The sequence below is a fragment of the Talpa europaea genome, assembly GCF_964194135.1.
Source record: "Talpa europaea genome assembly, chromosome: 8".
Taxonomy (NCBI): domain Eukaryota; kingdom Metazoa; phylum Chordata; class Mammalia; order Eulipotyphla; family Talpidae; genus Talpa; species Talpa europaea.
The window spans coordinates 32,669,121-32,681,726 of NC_140075.1; the positions used below are offsets into that span (position 1 = coordinate 32,669,121).

The 12,606-nt window shown below is 47.7% G+C and overlaps 1 protein-coding gene across 2 annotated transcripts in view; it reads right to left on the minus strand.

The window, feature by feature from the left end:
- PLA2G4E (phospholipase A2 group IVE) overlaps positions 1-12,606 on the minus strand; it is a gene marked incomplete at both ends in the record, with an annotated part of 59,725 nt that overhangs the window by 30,706 nt on the left and 16,413 nt on the right. Inside the window, one exon of one of the 2 annotated variants that reach the window (XM_084240604.1) lies at positions 1,865-1,960. The exons of the other annotated variant lie outside the window; for it this stretch is intronic. Coding sequence (XP_084096730.1) covers positions 1,865-1,960 — 96 coding nt within the window. Of the gene's footprint in view, positions 1-1,864; positions 1,961-12,606 lie in introns of those variants that run through there. 2 annotated transcript variants of the gene reach the window in all.

The window sequence follows — 12,606 nt, forward strand, 5'->3', positions numbered from 1 at the left end:
GCCTGCCAGCTCATATGGAAAAGCTGTAACCCCTTGATTCTCAGGATCCGTGATTAGGCAATCCAATTTTGCTCCTTCCCACCCCTTAACTTTGGGGGGAGGTTGGGGACACACTTCATTGCTTTTTCTAGAGCCCAGGCCCTGGTGCGTTGCATCTGCTCTTATCTAACCCCCCAAGTGCATACTGGGGAAGCACTACTGTTCCTGCTTTGCAGAGAATACTGAGTTTACAGAAATCGCATCTCACTGGACGTCAAGGCCAGGTCGTCAGGGCCAGGACGCAGGCACAAGTCTGCCTGGCCGTGGGGCTGCGTGCTTCCCTACCTGGCGCCGGCTTCACGTGAATTAACCAAACTGGCTAAAAGTTTGTTCCAGTTCTGCCCTAGACCTGTTAACAGCAGAGCCAGGGGTACATCCTGGTCCGGGCGTTCCCTCTACCCCAAGAGTCTAGCTGGTGCCACAAACGAGGCAGAATAATAGTTACAGGTGGGTTCTCAGGGTCGTGTTCCCAGGAAGGGGCAGGAGTTAGGGGAGAGTCTGATAACCGTATTTAAGAAGTGGGGGTCTGTTCCCCATACTAAGCAAACCATCCCACTAGGTCTAGGGTGCTGGAGAGGGGAGACAGCTCTGAGGGAGCCTCTGGGAACTCCCCTCCCCAGGGGTTCTCGGGGCAGGCCGGGTTGGTGATGCCACCTCCACCTCCCCAGATCGCTGGGTGGATTTATCAGTGCCTTGCAACACCTGGGTCAGAGCTTATACTAGCCCGGTGACAGTTTCCAGGATGGATGGGCCTTCCCTAAAAGACCCCTGGGACTTTATGGCCCCCAGAATACTTCCCAGCTTGTCTGAGCAACACCCGCAGATTGTTTCCCTTTTTATCATCCAGGCTAGTAAGGGCTGAGGACAAGAAGCCCCAGCTCCGAGTCACGTGGACGCTCCAGGACCCAAGAGGGGCAAAAAGCTCAGTTCTCAATGGCTTCATCCTCCACTCAGCTCTGTCCCCTGTGCAGAAGATCCTCTCCCAGTCCAGGCTCAGGACGCTCAACGAGACGGGGAGGCACGATCAGGCGCTGACCACAGCCCCCTCCAGCCCACTTCCTCCCAAAGACTCCGAGAAACGTGGGCGCGCCCCACAGGTGATGCCCCTCCTGGCCAAGGCAGCGGGGACACCATGCAGCACGGGCCTCCCTTCCCTTGGCTGCTTGGAAACTGAACAGGTCCTCCATCTCCATCTCCCGCCCCAAAGCCATCACTCGTCCTGTTCACCGGGGGGTGGTGAGGAAGTTGCTGACAGTCCCCCCCAGGCGTGACTATGGTAAACTGGAGGTGGAGGTGGGGGAAAGCCGGGGCAGAGCAGGTCCAGGGCCCTGGCAACTGACCGATGAACTGGGCCCCCCCACAAGCCTATGAGGAGCTGAACGGACCCCGGAGTGTTCACCACAGACCCAGGTCGGTGGCTTCTCGGCTAAGGGTGACAGGCCGGCAATGCCAGGGCCTACCATGCCACAGCCCCGCGGCGTGGCGGTTCAGGCTGCGCCCGGGGGAAGTGCCTGCTCGCTGCTAGCACGGGCCAGCGGGGGTTCACTCCTGGCTGTGATGAGTACTACCTCCCTGGTGCCAGCCTGGCCCCAGCGTGGCCCTGAGCAGCTCCTTGGCACCTTATCAAGCCCTTGGGGACCCTCAGCTGGGCCATCCACCTAGGAGCCCCAGCCACATGTGGACCAGACCATGTCCCCAGGGTTTGGAAGGGGCTGCCAGAGCCAAGGTGCTCCGGCGTCTGGAAGTTCCAATGCCCCAGCCCTCCCCGAGCCTGTCTCCTGCCTTCAGCTCTCCTGGCGCCACCCACCCAGTGCTGCTCCCTCACCTCCGAGGCGCAAGTGGCCACAGGACTGCCATCTTCTGCTTGGCCTGGGTCCAGTAGGTTGTGGGAGACCCAGGCGGGCACCTGCCTCTGGAGCATCGCGGTGATTCTGCGGCTGGGTGGTGAGACAGGGAATTTATACTCTGACTCAGAGCTCCGCCCTCTGGATGCCTTTTGGCAGCGGCTGGGATTGTCTGTGAGGAGTTCAGGTGGGTACACAGAAATGGGGGTCCAGGCCTAAGACTCTAGTATCAAGGGGCCCTTCAGATGCTGGAAATGCAGGGACCAGCAGGGGCTCTGGCCCTTGGGGGTAGCCATCCATTGCCTCCAGAAGCTTGGAACCACCTCGTCAGCCCAGGGAATAGGGGCAGCAAGAGGAAGATGCAGGGATTATCCCAGCTTGGTTCAGGAAAGCCCTCTCTCTTCAGCAGACAGAGTCATAGCTCATGGAGGCCCCGGGGGAGGGGGTGACGTGATGATGCCTTCCTTCCCAATCCCGCTCAGTCCCCTGCTAGGTGCCCTGGGAGGCAAGGATCATAGTCAGGGCTCCAAAGTTAGACAGTAAAGACAGACAGTAACAAAATCCCAGGTGAGGAGAGGGTCAAGGGCAACAGCCCCCTGCCCTTCCTCCTGGGACTCCAGTGGGGAGAGGGTGTGCCCAGCCCTGGCCTGGTCTCAGGCAGCTTAGAGGATGGATGCTCCTGCCCCACCCAGTTGATCCCTATCTCTGGCCTGTTGGCAGGCTCACTCCAGGCCCCGGCTAGGCGGCTTCACCTACTAGCCTGCCCAGCTGGGTACACAGGGAGTTTCCTGCCTGAGCTATCGCCTGGGGCCCCACAACCGGCTTTTCTGGCTCACAGATTGAAGTGATTTAATGAAACTGAGGGTGAGATCTGAACACATAGCTGACTGGGCCGGAACACAGGGGCAGAACCTGCTAAGTGGTATCTGCAGGACCTCTTCCCGCATCAAGTAGAGGTGTCCCCCATACTGCTCCCCTCCGCTGGCTAGGCCCTCCAGAGGGGGGATGGGGCCTTAGCCAGGACCCCTCTCAGCTCATTTCCCTCCCTGCTCCTGCCATCTACCCCAATTCCAAGGACATAAACTTGGCACCCATCACCTCAGTGGATTCCATTCAATTCAACTTGGTTCATATATTTAGGGAGCACCCACTGTATACGGGCTACTAAGGAGGAAATCCCAGGCTTAAAGTTGAAGAGCTAGCTAGGGAGCCAAGTGTTTAGAGGTCCAAGTCTCCAGGGGTAAGATGGGGTATCCTAGAAGGATCAATATAAATCCTTTACATTTGTACACATCTGTGTTTTCTAGAGCGCCACAGCTAGGGAGCATAGAAGATGGAAATGGTTGTCAAGTGGGGAGGGAAAGAGTAGATCTATGAAGGCTTCATGGAGGAAGTGGTGTCTGAAATGGGTCTTGGAAGATGGACACGATTTCAACAGCTAATGATAGGTGGAAAGGCGTGATAGCAGGAAGGAACGATGTGTGCAAGAATAGGGAGGCCAGGAAGCAGGGTATGCTCAGGCATGCAAGTAGCCTGATGTCAGAGTAGTGAGTTGTATGGGAGGAGCTTTTGGTGTAGGGGAGTGGAGAGTGGGACAGAGAGGATGAAGATTTGTGAAGGAAGAAATCTGGAAAGATACATAAGGGTCCAATAATTGCGACCCTCAAAGACCATGCTTTAAACTTGGCGTTACTCTCTACGCCATAGGGAGCCATGAATGGTTTTTGAGCCCAAGAGTGGCTTGATCAGAACGGGATGTTAAGAAAGCGATCCTGATTGATGTGTGAGCAACCCAACTCACAGCACTAAAGTGTCCTGAAAGTGACGTGGTAAGGGACACTGTGGAGTCTGGGGGAACCTCTTCCCTGAGGTTTCCCCTGTCTCCCCAACCCTTCTACGCCCCCACTATTCCCTCATCACGAGCATTCCTCAAAATCTAGTACTTGATCCTCTCCTCACTGAAGGAGCTCAGTCACAATCTCCCACCCTACCCCGCTCCATCGATCCTAAACAGAATATCCAAAATCTAGGTCTCTCACTCACTGTCTATAAACACCACAAGAGACTGCCCTGTTAGTGCAGCTGGCAGCGTGTCAGTCTCATAAACTCATGAGCAGGCCCTCATTTAGCTGAAGAAATCAACTTGATAGGAGACTAACAGGCGGTGGGTGGAAGTTCCTCTTCCACACCTCTGCATGGCCCATGACCAGGTAGGAGTTGGCACCGCAGCAACCTGCGTGACCCAATCTACCGGCAAGCACCTGGTGTGCCTGCTGTGTGCCTGCTGTGTGCCTGCTGTGTGCCTGCTGTGTGCCTGCTGTGGGCCTGGCTCTGTGTCTACAGCTCGTGAGGGATCTGGAAGCAAACAACACAGAACTTATGACCAAAGGACGGGGCATGAATTAGGAGGTAAACTGTCCAGTGTGGACTCTGAGTGGGGCAGAAGAGGCAGAGGACTCTGTGGGGCCAGTGGGAAGGTGAATAAGAACCCTGGGCTAAGAGGCAACGGCCGCATGATGGCGCAAGGGGAGCCTGTCCCTCCTTTAATCCGACATGTCTTCAAATGAACATACAGGTTAATGAACACAGTGTTTTGGGAACACGACCGATGCTCCAATCAAGTGCCTCCTTGCCAGGTCCCCAGAGTTCCCTCCTGTGGATGGTCCGCGGCTGTCTCAGCACGCGCTGGGAGGGAATGTTGAGCAGGGAACCTGAGCTCTCCCCAGTGACCCCAGCCTGCATCTTCTGAGGCCTCCACCCCAGGTTGCATGAGAGCCTGTTAAGTGCATCCTACTCATGTGGGTACCAGGGCCCCTCAGGCAGCCTCTGGGCCTCAGGTAAGCCAGCAACAAAAAGTACATTCCTCCCAGCAGCTCAACTGACATCACTCCCCTGCCAACCCAGCCAGGATGGATTCTTCACCTTCCCTCTCTCGAGATGGCTTTGCTCCTGTCCCTTCCTTCCCACCCCCTCAGCCTCCTTGCTTCTCAGATTCATCCCCCACAGCGGGCTGGCCGAGAAGCATTGTAACCACCGCCTTCCGCCTGTCATCTTCCTACTCAATGGCATTTCATGTCTTTCCATTCTTAGCAACAAATTCCGAGTTCCAGCACCTTCCAAAATCCAAGTAGAGCCCAGAAACAGCCACATGGATATATGCAACCGGAGTCTACTATGGAGGAAGTATTTCAGATAGTGATGCAAAGACGGACTGTTCATTAATGGGAAAACTAGCCGGATAAAGTTAGACCTTAGACCCCAACTGCACAATGACACCAAAATGAATTCCAAGCAGTTTAAATCTCTTAATTAAAATAAAACAATAGAGGACTTAAAGTATTAGAGAATATTTATATAATATTGGGATGAAAGGGATTTTCCCAAAAGTACAAAACCTTGAAGTCAATTGGGAAATGTTGCTAGATTTGAATATTGAACAGAAATGCAAAACGGCAGTAAAACAGTAGATACCATAGTCTCAGTGATATCTCTAAAATAGTCCTCAAATTTCCCCTCTTAGTAAATATCCATGAATAACAAATTCACCATTAAAAAATAATAGTAAAGGAGTGATTTTGCCTTTCCTGATAGTAGGATAAACTACAAAGCAACACAGAATCAAACAGTATGTGGTTGGTCCAAGAACAGGATCAATGGGACAAAATAAGAGGGGTTACACAGACCCTGGCATTTAAGAGAACCTGATATAAAACTGGTGCTACAAACCAGTAGGAAAAGAACAGACTGTTTTGTAGATGGCATGGGCACGAGCAGTTCAATATATAGAGCAAATAAAACATCATTCTCACTAATGCCATATAAAAAGATGGGCTATAAATGGGATCAAGACAGAAATGGGAAGCTATAAAGTTTTCTTCTCACTTTCTCTTTATTTGTCTCCCCCTCTTATTTTTTTTCTACCTCTTTATATAACAGAAAGTATGGAGGTAATTGAGGTATTTGAGAAGCACAAAGAATTCCATATGGCTGGAGAGAGAGCAAGGAACAGAAAAGAAGGTGATAAAGTCAGGGAATTAATGTAGAGCTAATAATATATTTTATAATTATATGTAGTATCTATTATAACACACCCACACAATGATAGAACTGAGATCAAATGTATTGGGCATGTGAACAAATAGAAATAGACTGTCTCACCTGGTTAGTTAAGTTTGATGCACATTGTATACGTTTTTTTATATATTAATACATAGATTTACTACATAGTCTCTTTGCTTTTGGTATTCAGGATTTTTTTAAACAGAAATTAACAATTTTGGGCCTCCCCAGTGGCGCAGCGGGTTGAGCACAGCGCTGTGAAGCTGTCCGCAGCCTCTGCAGAGCCGGTTCAATTCCTGGCCGGCCAGGGAGAAACCCACATGGCACAGAAGACCTCTCCTGTCTCGCCCGCTGCTCCCCTTAGCAGTGTTTTCCATCATTTGCCTGTTCTGCTCCCTGCTCTGTCTCTGGTGAATCCTTTCACCCTCCTGCGCCTCTGGCCTGTACCCCAGTTCTTGTATAAATAAATAAAATCTTAAAAAAATAACAATTTTGTTAATATCTCCCAAGTATACACATTCCTCTGCTCTATAAGACACTGTAGATGGGCTCAGTGGACAATAATAGATTTACATAGAAATGTCATCTTTTCCATTTTCTCTTTCTAAATATTTGATTGTAAATGTTTTTCACTCCAAGTTAGTATCTGCAAGGCAGTCCATTCTATTTATTTATTCTAGCCATTATCTACCGTTTTAATATTTTATATATACACACACATATATATAAAACATGACATTTATCTCCAATTCCATCATCCTCAGTGTCATCATTCACCCTTAGATTTTCAAGTGTAATAAATGTTTACTTCCAAAACATAATAAATCCTCAAATCTTTCTTATCTATAGCTTATTCAAAGAAAGGTTGCATGAGACCAGTATTCCCTGAAGTTTTCCAGTTTTATTGTCTGTCACATTTATTCCTGAAGACCCTATTGCTTGATAGAAAAACAAGGTATCCTAAACACATCACTGCATTCCATTTTGGAATGAAATGTTGCTTTAAAGAATCATAGGTCCAATCTGATTTTCTTTCCTTCATATGTCATTTATTCTTTTATGGGGATGTACAAAAATTTGTTGTCCAATCATCTTACTCTGATAGATATCAGTGGTGAACATTTTGGGTTTTGTTGCACTATAATGTTGGGACTTTTCCAATAGGTATATTCAAGCTGAGAAAAGTGTAAGGTTAGTAGAAGTCAATATAGGAAAATCTATTTGTGATCTGAGAGCAAGAAGAATTTATTAAATACCACTTTGAAACTGTGAAGAACAAGGCACAGAATTTCCAAATTTATTTATACAAGAATTAAGGATTTCTATCAACTAAGAATTAAAAATAAGTTTTTTTAAACTCCTACTTAGTATCTGCAAGGAAGCCCTTCTATTTATTCTATCCATTATCTCCATTATCTAGAATGACAGAAGATACGTGCAATGGGTGAAATCATCAAAGGGTGATTATCTAGTATACACAAAGAATTCTTACATAATCCACAAGGACTAAAAGATCACATTAACTAAAGAATGGATCAGAGATTTGAACCCGTCATATTTATACTCATTTTGTGTCTTGTCATCATGAAACAGTCAAGTTTAGTTTGTTGGCAGAAGTTCTGAGACACCTTTCCAAATTAACCTCAATGGTTGATTTTTTTTTTAATCTATTACTTGGAGAACATAATGTTTATTTTATGTTGTGAAACTATACGCATTATATGTTTATGTTAGGAACTTGAATTTTACCAAGGAATGTAGGGGCCCAGGGCAGTAGCTTCTTCCTCCAAATAGGGTGTTTGGCAGTCCGAGCTCAAGGTTCTGGGGCCACACTTCATCACAGCCTCGTCACTCATATGGTGACCCTGAGCAAGTTACCAGTCCTCTCCATGTTGCAACTCTTCTTTAAAATGAGATAATAATAGTATCTCTTTCACATGTAACATAAAATACATAGAGAGTTCTTGTCACTTCATAAATATTCAATAAATATTAGTCACATCATTCCTGTTGATGTCTGTGTAATATTCCGGTGTGTGAAGGGGCCAGAACCAACCTAACCATTCCTTTACTGAAGGGCGTTCAGTGTTTCCTGCTGATGAACAAGACAAGAAATGTCCCTGCCAAGAAAAGGGTTATCATCTGGCAGAAAGAGGAAAGGAATAAATGAACAAGATATTTCTAGATACGATACTTTAAATGGAATTAAATTAATACAAGAGTGACAGGGAAACAAGGAGATGGGGCAAGAGGCCCATGTTGTGGAGGGTGGTCAGGGAAGGGCTGCTGGAGAAATGACACTGGAGCAGATCCACGTGGGATGAGCACACAGCTGGGCAGAGCTGGGCCAAGGACTTCAGGCCAGGGAACAGCAGGTGCAAATGCTTGATGTGGGAAAGAACTGGGTATATTTGGGCCACGAAGGGCCAGTACAGCTGGATGCTGAGAGAGAAGCGTAAGGGATGTGAGGAAATCACAAAGGGCTTTCCAGAGTCAAGTCAAGGAGAGAAAACAGAAGCTGCAGGAGGGTCTTAACTAGGGTAACTGCATAATCAAGCTTATGTTTTGGAGCTCATTTGTGCTCTTTTATAAAGAATGGCTTGTAAAAAGGCAAAAGAGAAAGAAGGGAGACCAGTCAGGCTAACGCAGTAGCTGAGATGAGTGCAGCTAAGAGCTTGGACCAAAGTGACAGTGAAACTGGGAAAAAGGTAGAGGAAAAAAATTCCTGAGTGCAGAGGGCTGAAGACATGGTGGGTGGGGCATCCTCCTCATTCTTCAAGTTCAATGATTCTCCATCCCATGAAGTTCCTGCTACTAAAATGTGTGACCTCTGGTTTCAACCAGAGGAAGGGTTTTATTGTCCTTCTCTCTTACACACAGCCAGCTTGCCTGGAGCCTTTTATGACTGAATCTACTCTCTGTCATTGGTCACCCCACCTACTATGAGGATGGCAATGTCATGGTCTTAAACCTGATTGGACATGGTATCCATAGTTTTGGGTTGAGACTTTGAAGTTTCATAGACAAGTCTGGACTCTGGTTCTGCTATTAGCTGAATATTAGCAGCATGAATGGCGGGGGGGGGTGGGCGGGGAGGGAAATGTATCCCTCTGAGTTTCTCCATCGGTAAAATGAGAAGCATAATAGTCACTGCCCATTGTGAAGATGAAATAAGGGGCTTAGCACATGGCCATTCCTTAGTGATAGATTCACTGCAGGAGGTATGATGGATGGTAATGTCAGAGACACAAAGCCATCGTCCTGCCCCAAGGAGTTCACAACCTAAGTTGGGTGGGACGGGTCATGCAAATGGTCTCAGGAAGATCATGTCACATGAGGAGAGGTATAAAAATATGCTGCTCAGGCAGTATGATCTGGAAAGGTCAGGAGAAGCTACCTGGAGTGGGAAGACGTTGAACTTGCCCTTAAAGAAAGGGTAGGGATCTGATGAATACAGACATATAAAAGAAAGGGCATTTTTGTGAGGTGAGACAGCATGAGCAAGGGTATGAAGACTCAGAAAGGAGGTTAAAGAAGTTCCTAGATGTTGAGTGCAAGAATCAAGATCTTTCTTTTGTTGGCAAAGGTGAGTCATGGAGGATTTTTGAGCAGAGTGTGTGTAAGAAAGAGCATGATCCCACCCTTAAGAGTAGAACTGGTCGTCATCAGCTCTGTGTGGTCTGGATGAGCTGGAAGGCAGGTGTGTCTCCTTTATCAGCCTAGTGTGAATGCTTGGAGCAAGTCGTGGCCTGCAAAAGGCCCCTGAGATGCCTCTCCCTCTCCTGTGAGGAATGGTCACTGGTCTCTTCCTACCCAAATGGCCTGAAGTCTCCCAGGGCCCTCATGGGCAAGCAAAACCTGCCTCAGATTCTCTAGTTGTCACTTTGGGCCCCGGGGACCCCAAAGTATATGGCCTGTGAGTGTCAGGGAGGGGGTGAGAGGCAGGGTTGCAGGCTCTATTCATTACTTTGCCTTTGGCTGCCCAGCCAGACCAGAGTTCTTGTCATCTTGTTTAAGTCAGGTTCAGTCTACACAAGCAAAGTCTGCCTTCCCATCTCGCTGCTTCACAGGGATGGAAGGGCCCTTTGCTGGACACAAGGCTGATTGATGAGGACAGAGGCCAGGTGGCAGGAGTCACCCACACAGCAGCAAGTACCACAGCAGATGACCATCTGAACAGCAGCAGTTGATGTTAGTATCGCTGAGCGCTCGGGAGATGCCCAGCACTGGGCTGTGATTCTGAACAGAGACTTCTTACAATTAAGGGATGCTCTGGCTAAGACATACCCCTCCTGAAAATCAAAGATTTACCAAGGAGGTTTTCTGTTGTTTGTTTTTTAAGGATGAAATGTGATCATTTTAACCTTTACAGTTTTGCTTTGTGTTTTCATCCCTGCAATTCCTCCAGTTATTTAATTTCTCAAACTGGCCCCTGGTCTCTACTGCCCCAAGGAATGAGGCCATCTTTAAAATATAAAGAGAAAGAGAAATTAAATCCTGGCTCGGAATTTCTCTAAGCACCAGCTTTTCTGTATGACAAACATGGAAGTCACTGAAGCACACCAGCTTCATAGGCCCCAGAGCTGAGAGCAGATGTGTCCTACTTCTCACTGGCCTCTGCAGCTGCAGCCTCTCAGAGGCATCCTTCGCCTACCAGGGAACAGAGGGAAGAGGCTGGGCAGGCAGACTCTGAGGTCCCCAGGCTAACAGAGGGGTCATGGGAGTTCAGAGAGCTGTGGGCCTGTAGAGACGGTGGGGGCCTCTGGGTTGACAGTGAGAACTATTCACTTGGGGTTGCTGGAGGCAGAGTCACAGCTCAGTGATTGCCACGTGAAGGGGCTGTTGCTGTATGTGCCAGTAGGATGATTGCACATTTGGTAATTTATCATTTGGTAATTAGATTTTTTTTCCGACTTAAAAAATCACCTTTATGGAGGAGTAATTTAATAAAATATACTCACTTGATGACTTTTGACTACACAATGCATAACCAACACCACCACAATCAAAACGTGAAGCATTTCCATCAACCCCAAAAGGTATCTCATAGCTTTTTGTGGTCAATCTTTCCCTTTCTCCTTGGGCTCCAGAGAGTCACTGGTCTTTCTGCAGCTGCAAAATAATGTGTCTTTTCTAGAAGTTCACATAAATGGAACCATACTGTTAAGTCTTTTGTGGCTGCTTTTTTTTTTTTTTTTGGTTTAATGTAAGGTTTTCAGGATTATCCATGGCACTGTACAGTCATGCTTCACCTAACAATGGGCAACATATAAGATTGTGGTCACAACAGACTATACCATTTAGCCTAAGTGTGTAGTAGGCTATACCATCTGGATTAGTGTAATTATACGCTGATATTCAAACAATGATCACAGTAAAATTGCCTAACCACACATCTCAGAATGGATCCCCATTGTTCAGTGACTTATGACTGCACTGAGCTCATTCTTTCTCAGTACTGTATAGTATTCCATTACAAAAATATTGCAATTTATTTATTTATTCATCAATTGAAGGGCAAAGCTTTTCTAGTGTTTACAATTATGAATAAAGCTGTTATAAACATTTGCACATAGGTGTTCCTGTAAATGTATTTTCATCTCTCTTGGGTAAATTTGTATGAGGAAAATAGCTACATATGGTTGATTTTTACAAAGTGCCTCAAGGTATGACATCATTTCCGGGCTCCTCTGACACCCCAGCCTCCTGAACATAGCCTATGTCTTCAGGATTTCTCTACTCTCCCTCCTTCTTCTTGTTTTCTTTTCCTCTCTCTTAACCCTCCCTTTCTCTTCTTGGCATCCCCTGTCAAACTTGAGGGAAGCCAAGGGTGGGAGGCGTCTCTCACAGAGAGGTGGTTGTAACAGCTGTCCTTACTTTTCTCGGTCCAAGCCCCTTGAGCAGGCACCCCCACCAAACTCGACCAAGTCCTTTGCATCAGCTGCTCAGCAAAGGCCCCTGGAGAGCCCCCCAAACTCCACATGGAGAGGGCTAGGGGTGGACTTCTAGCAAGTTCAGGTCTGGGATAGTTTGACAAGTTGTTGTGCTGGTCAAGAACTTAGTCATTGGTTCTAGTACACCCCAGTTACTGGTGTTCTGTGTTCAGTCTGAATTTGATTCCAGCCAGGACCTAGCAGAAGAACATAATTCCCTGCTGGTTCCATTAGGTTGAAGTCCCTTAGCTAAGGTTCTACGGTCACTTCCTGATAGTCGCTGCCCACCATTTTTCAGGGCGGGGTTGATGGGGATCCCGCAATGCCGATCTGGGAGGATCCATGAACAGGGAATGCTTTCACATCAAATCTTGGATTTGACATGGGCGATCAGAGCTGAGGAATGCCGTGGCTCCTTGCTGGTTACAAGATTAGGGTCCATTCACATTCCAGAACTGTGGTATGGCACAGAGCACTGGACAGGAAGCCAAAAGCCGAGGGCCCCAGTTTCAGCTCTACCATGTGATACAAAACAGATGGTTCTTCCCACCAGCCCAGGCCTCTTTCATTTCTTAGAAATTGGGAGTTGGATTAGGTCAGCCCAGAACTCCAGGGTGGTGGGCTGGCATCTGTATCTTTTCATTATCTCAGCTGACCTGGAGACACGGACACAGAGAGACCCTATAACAGAGGCTCTGACTTCTGAGTCCCGCCTGCTGACCACCGAGGCC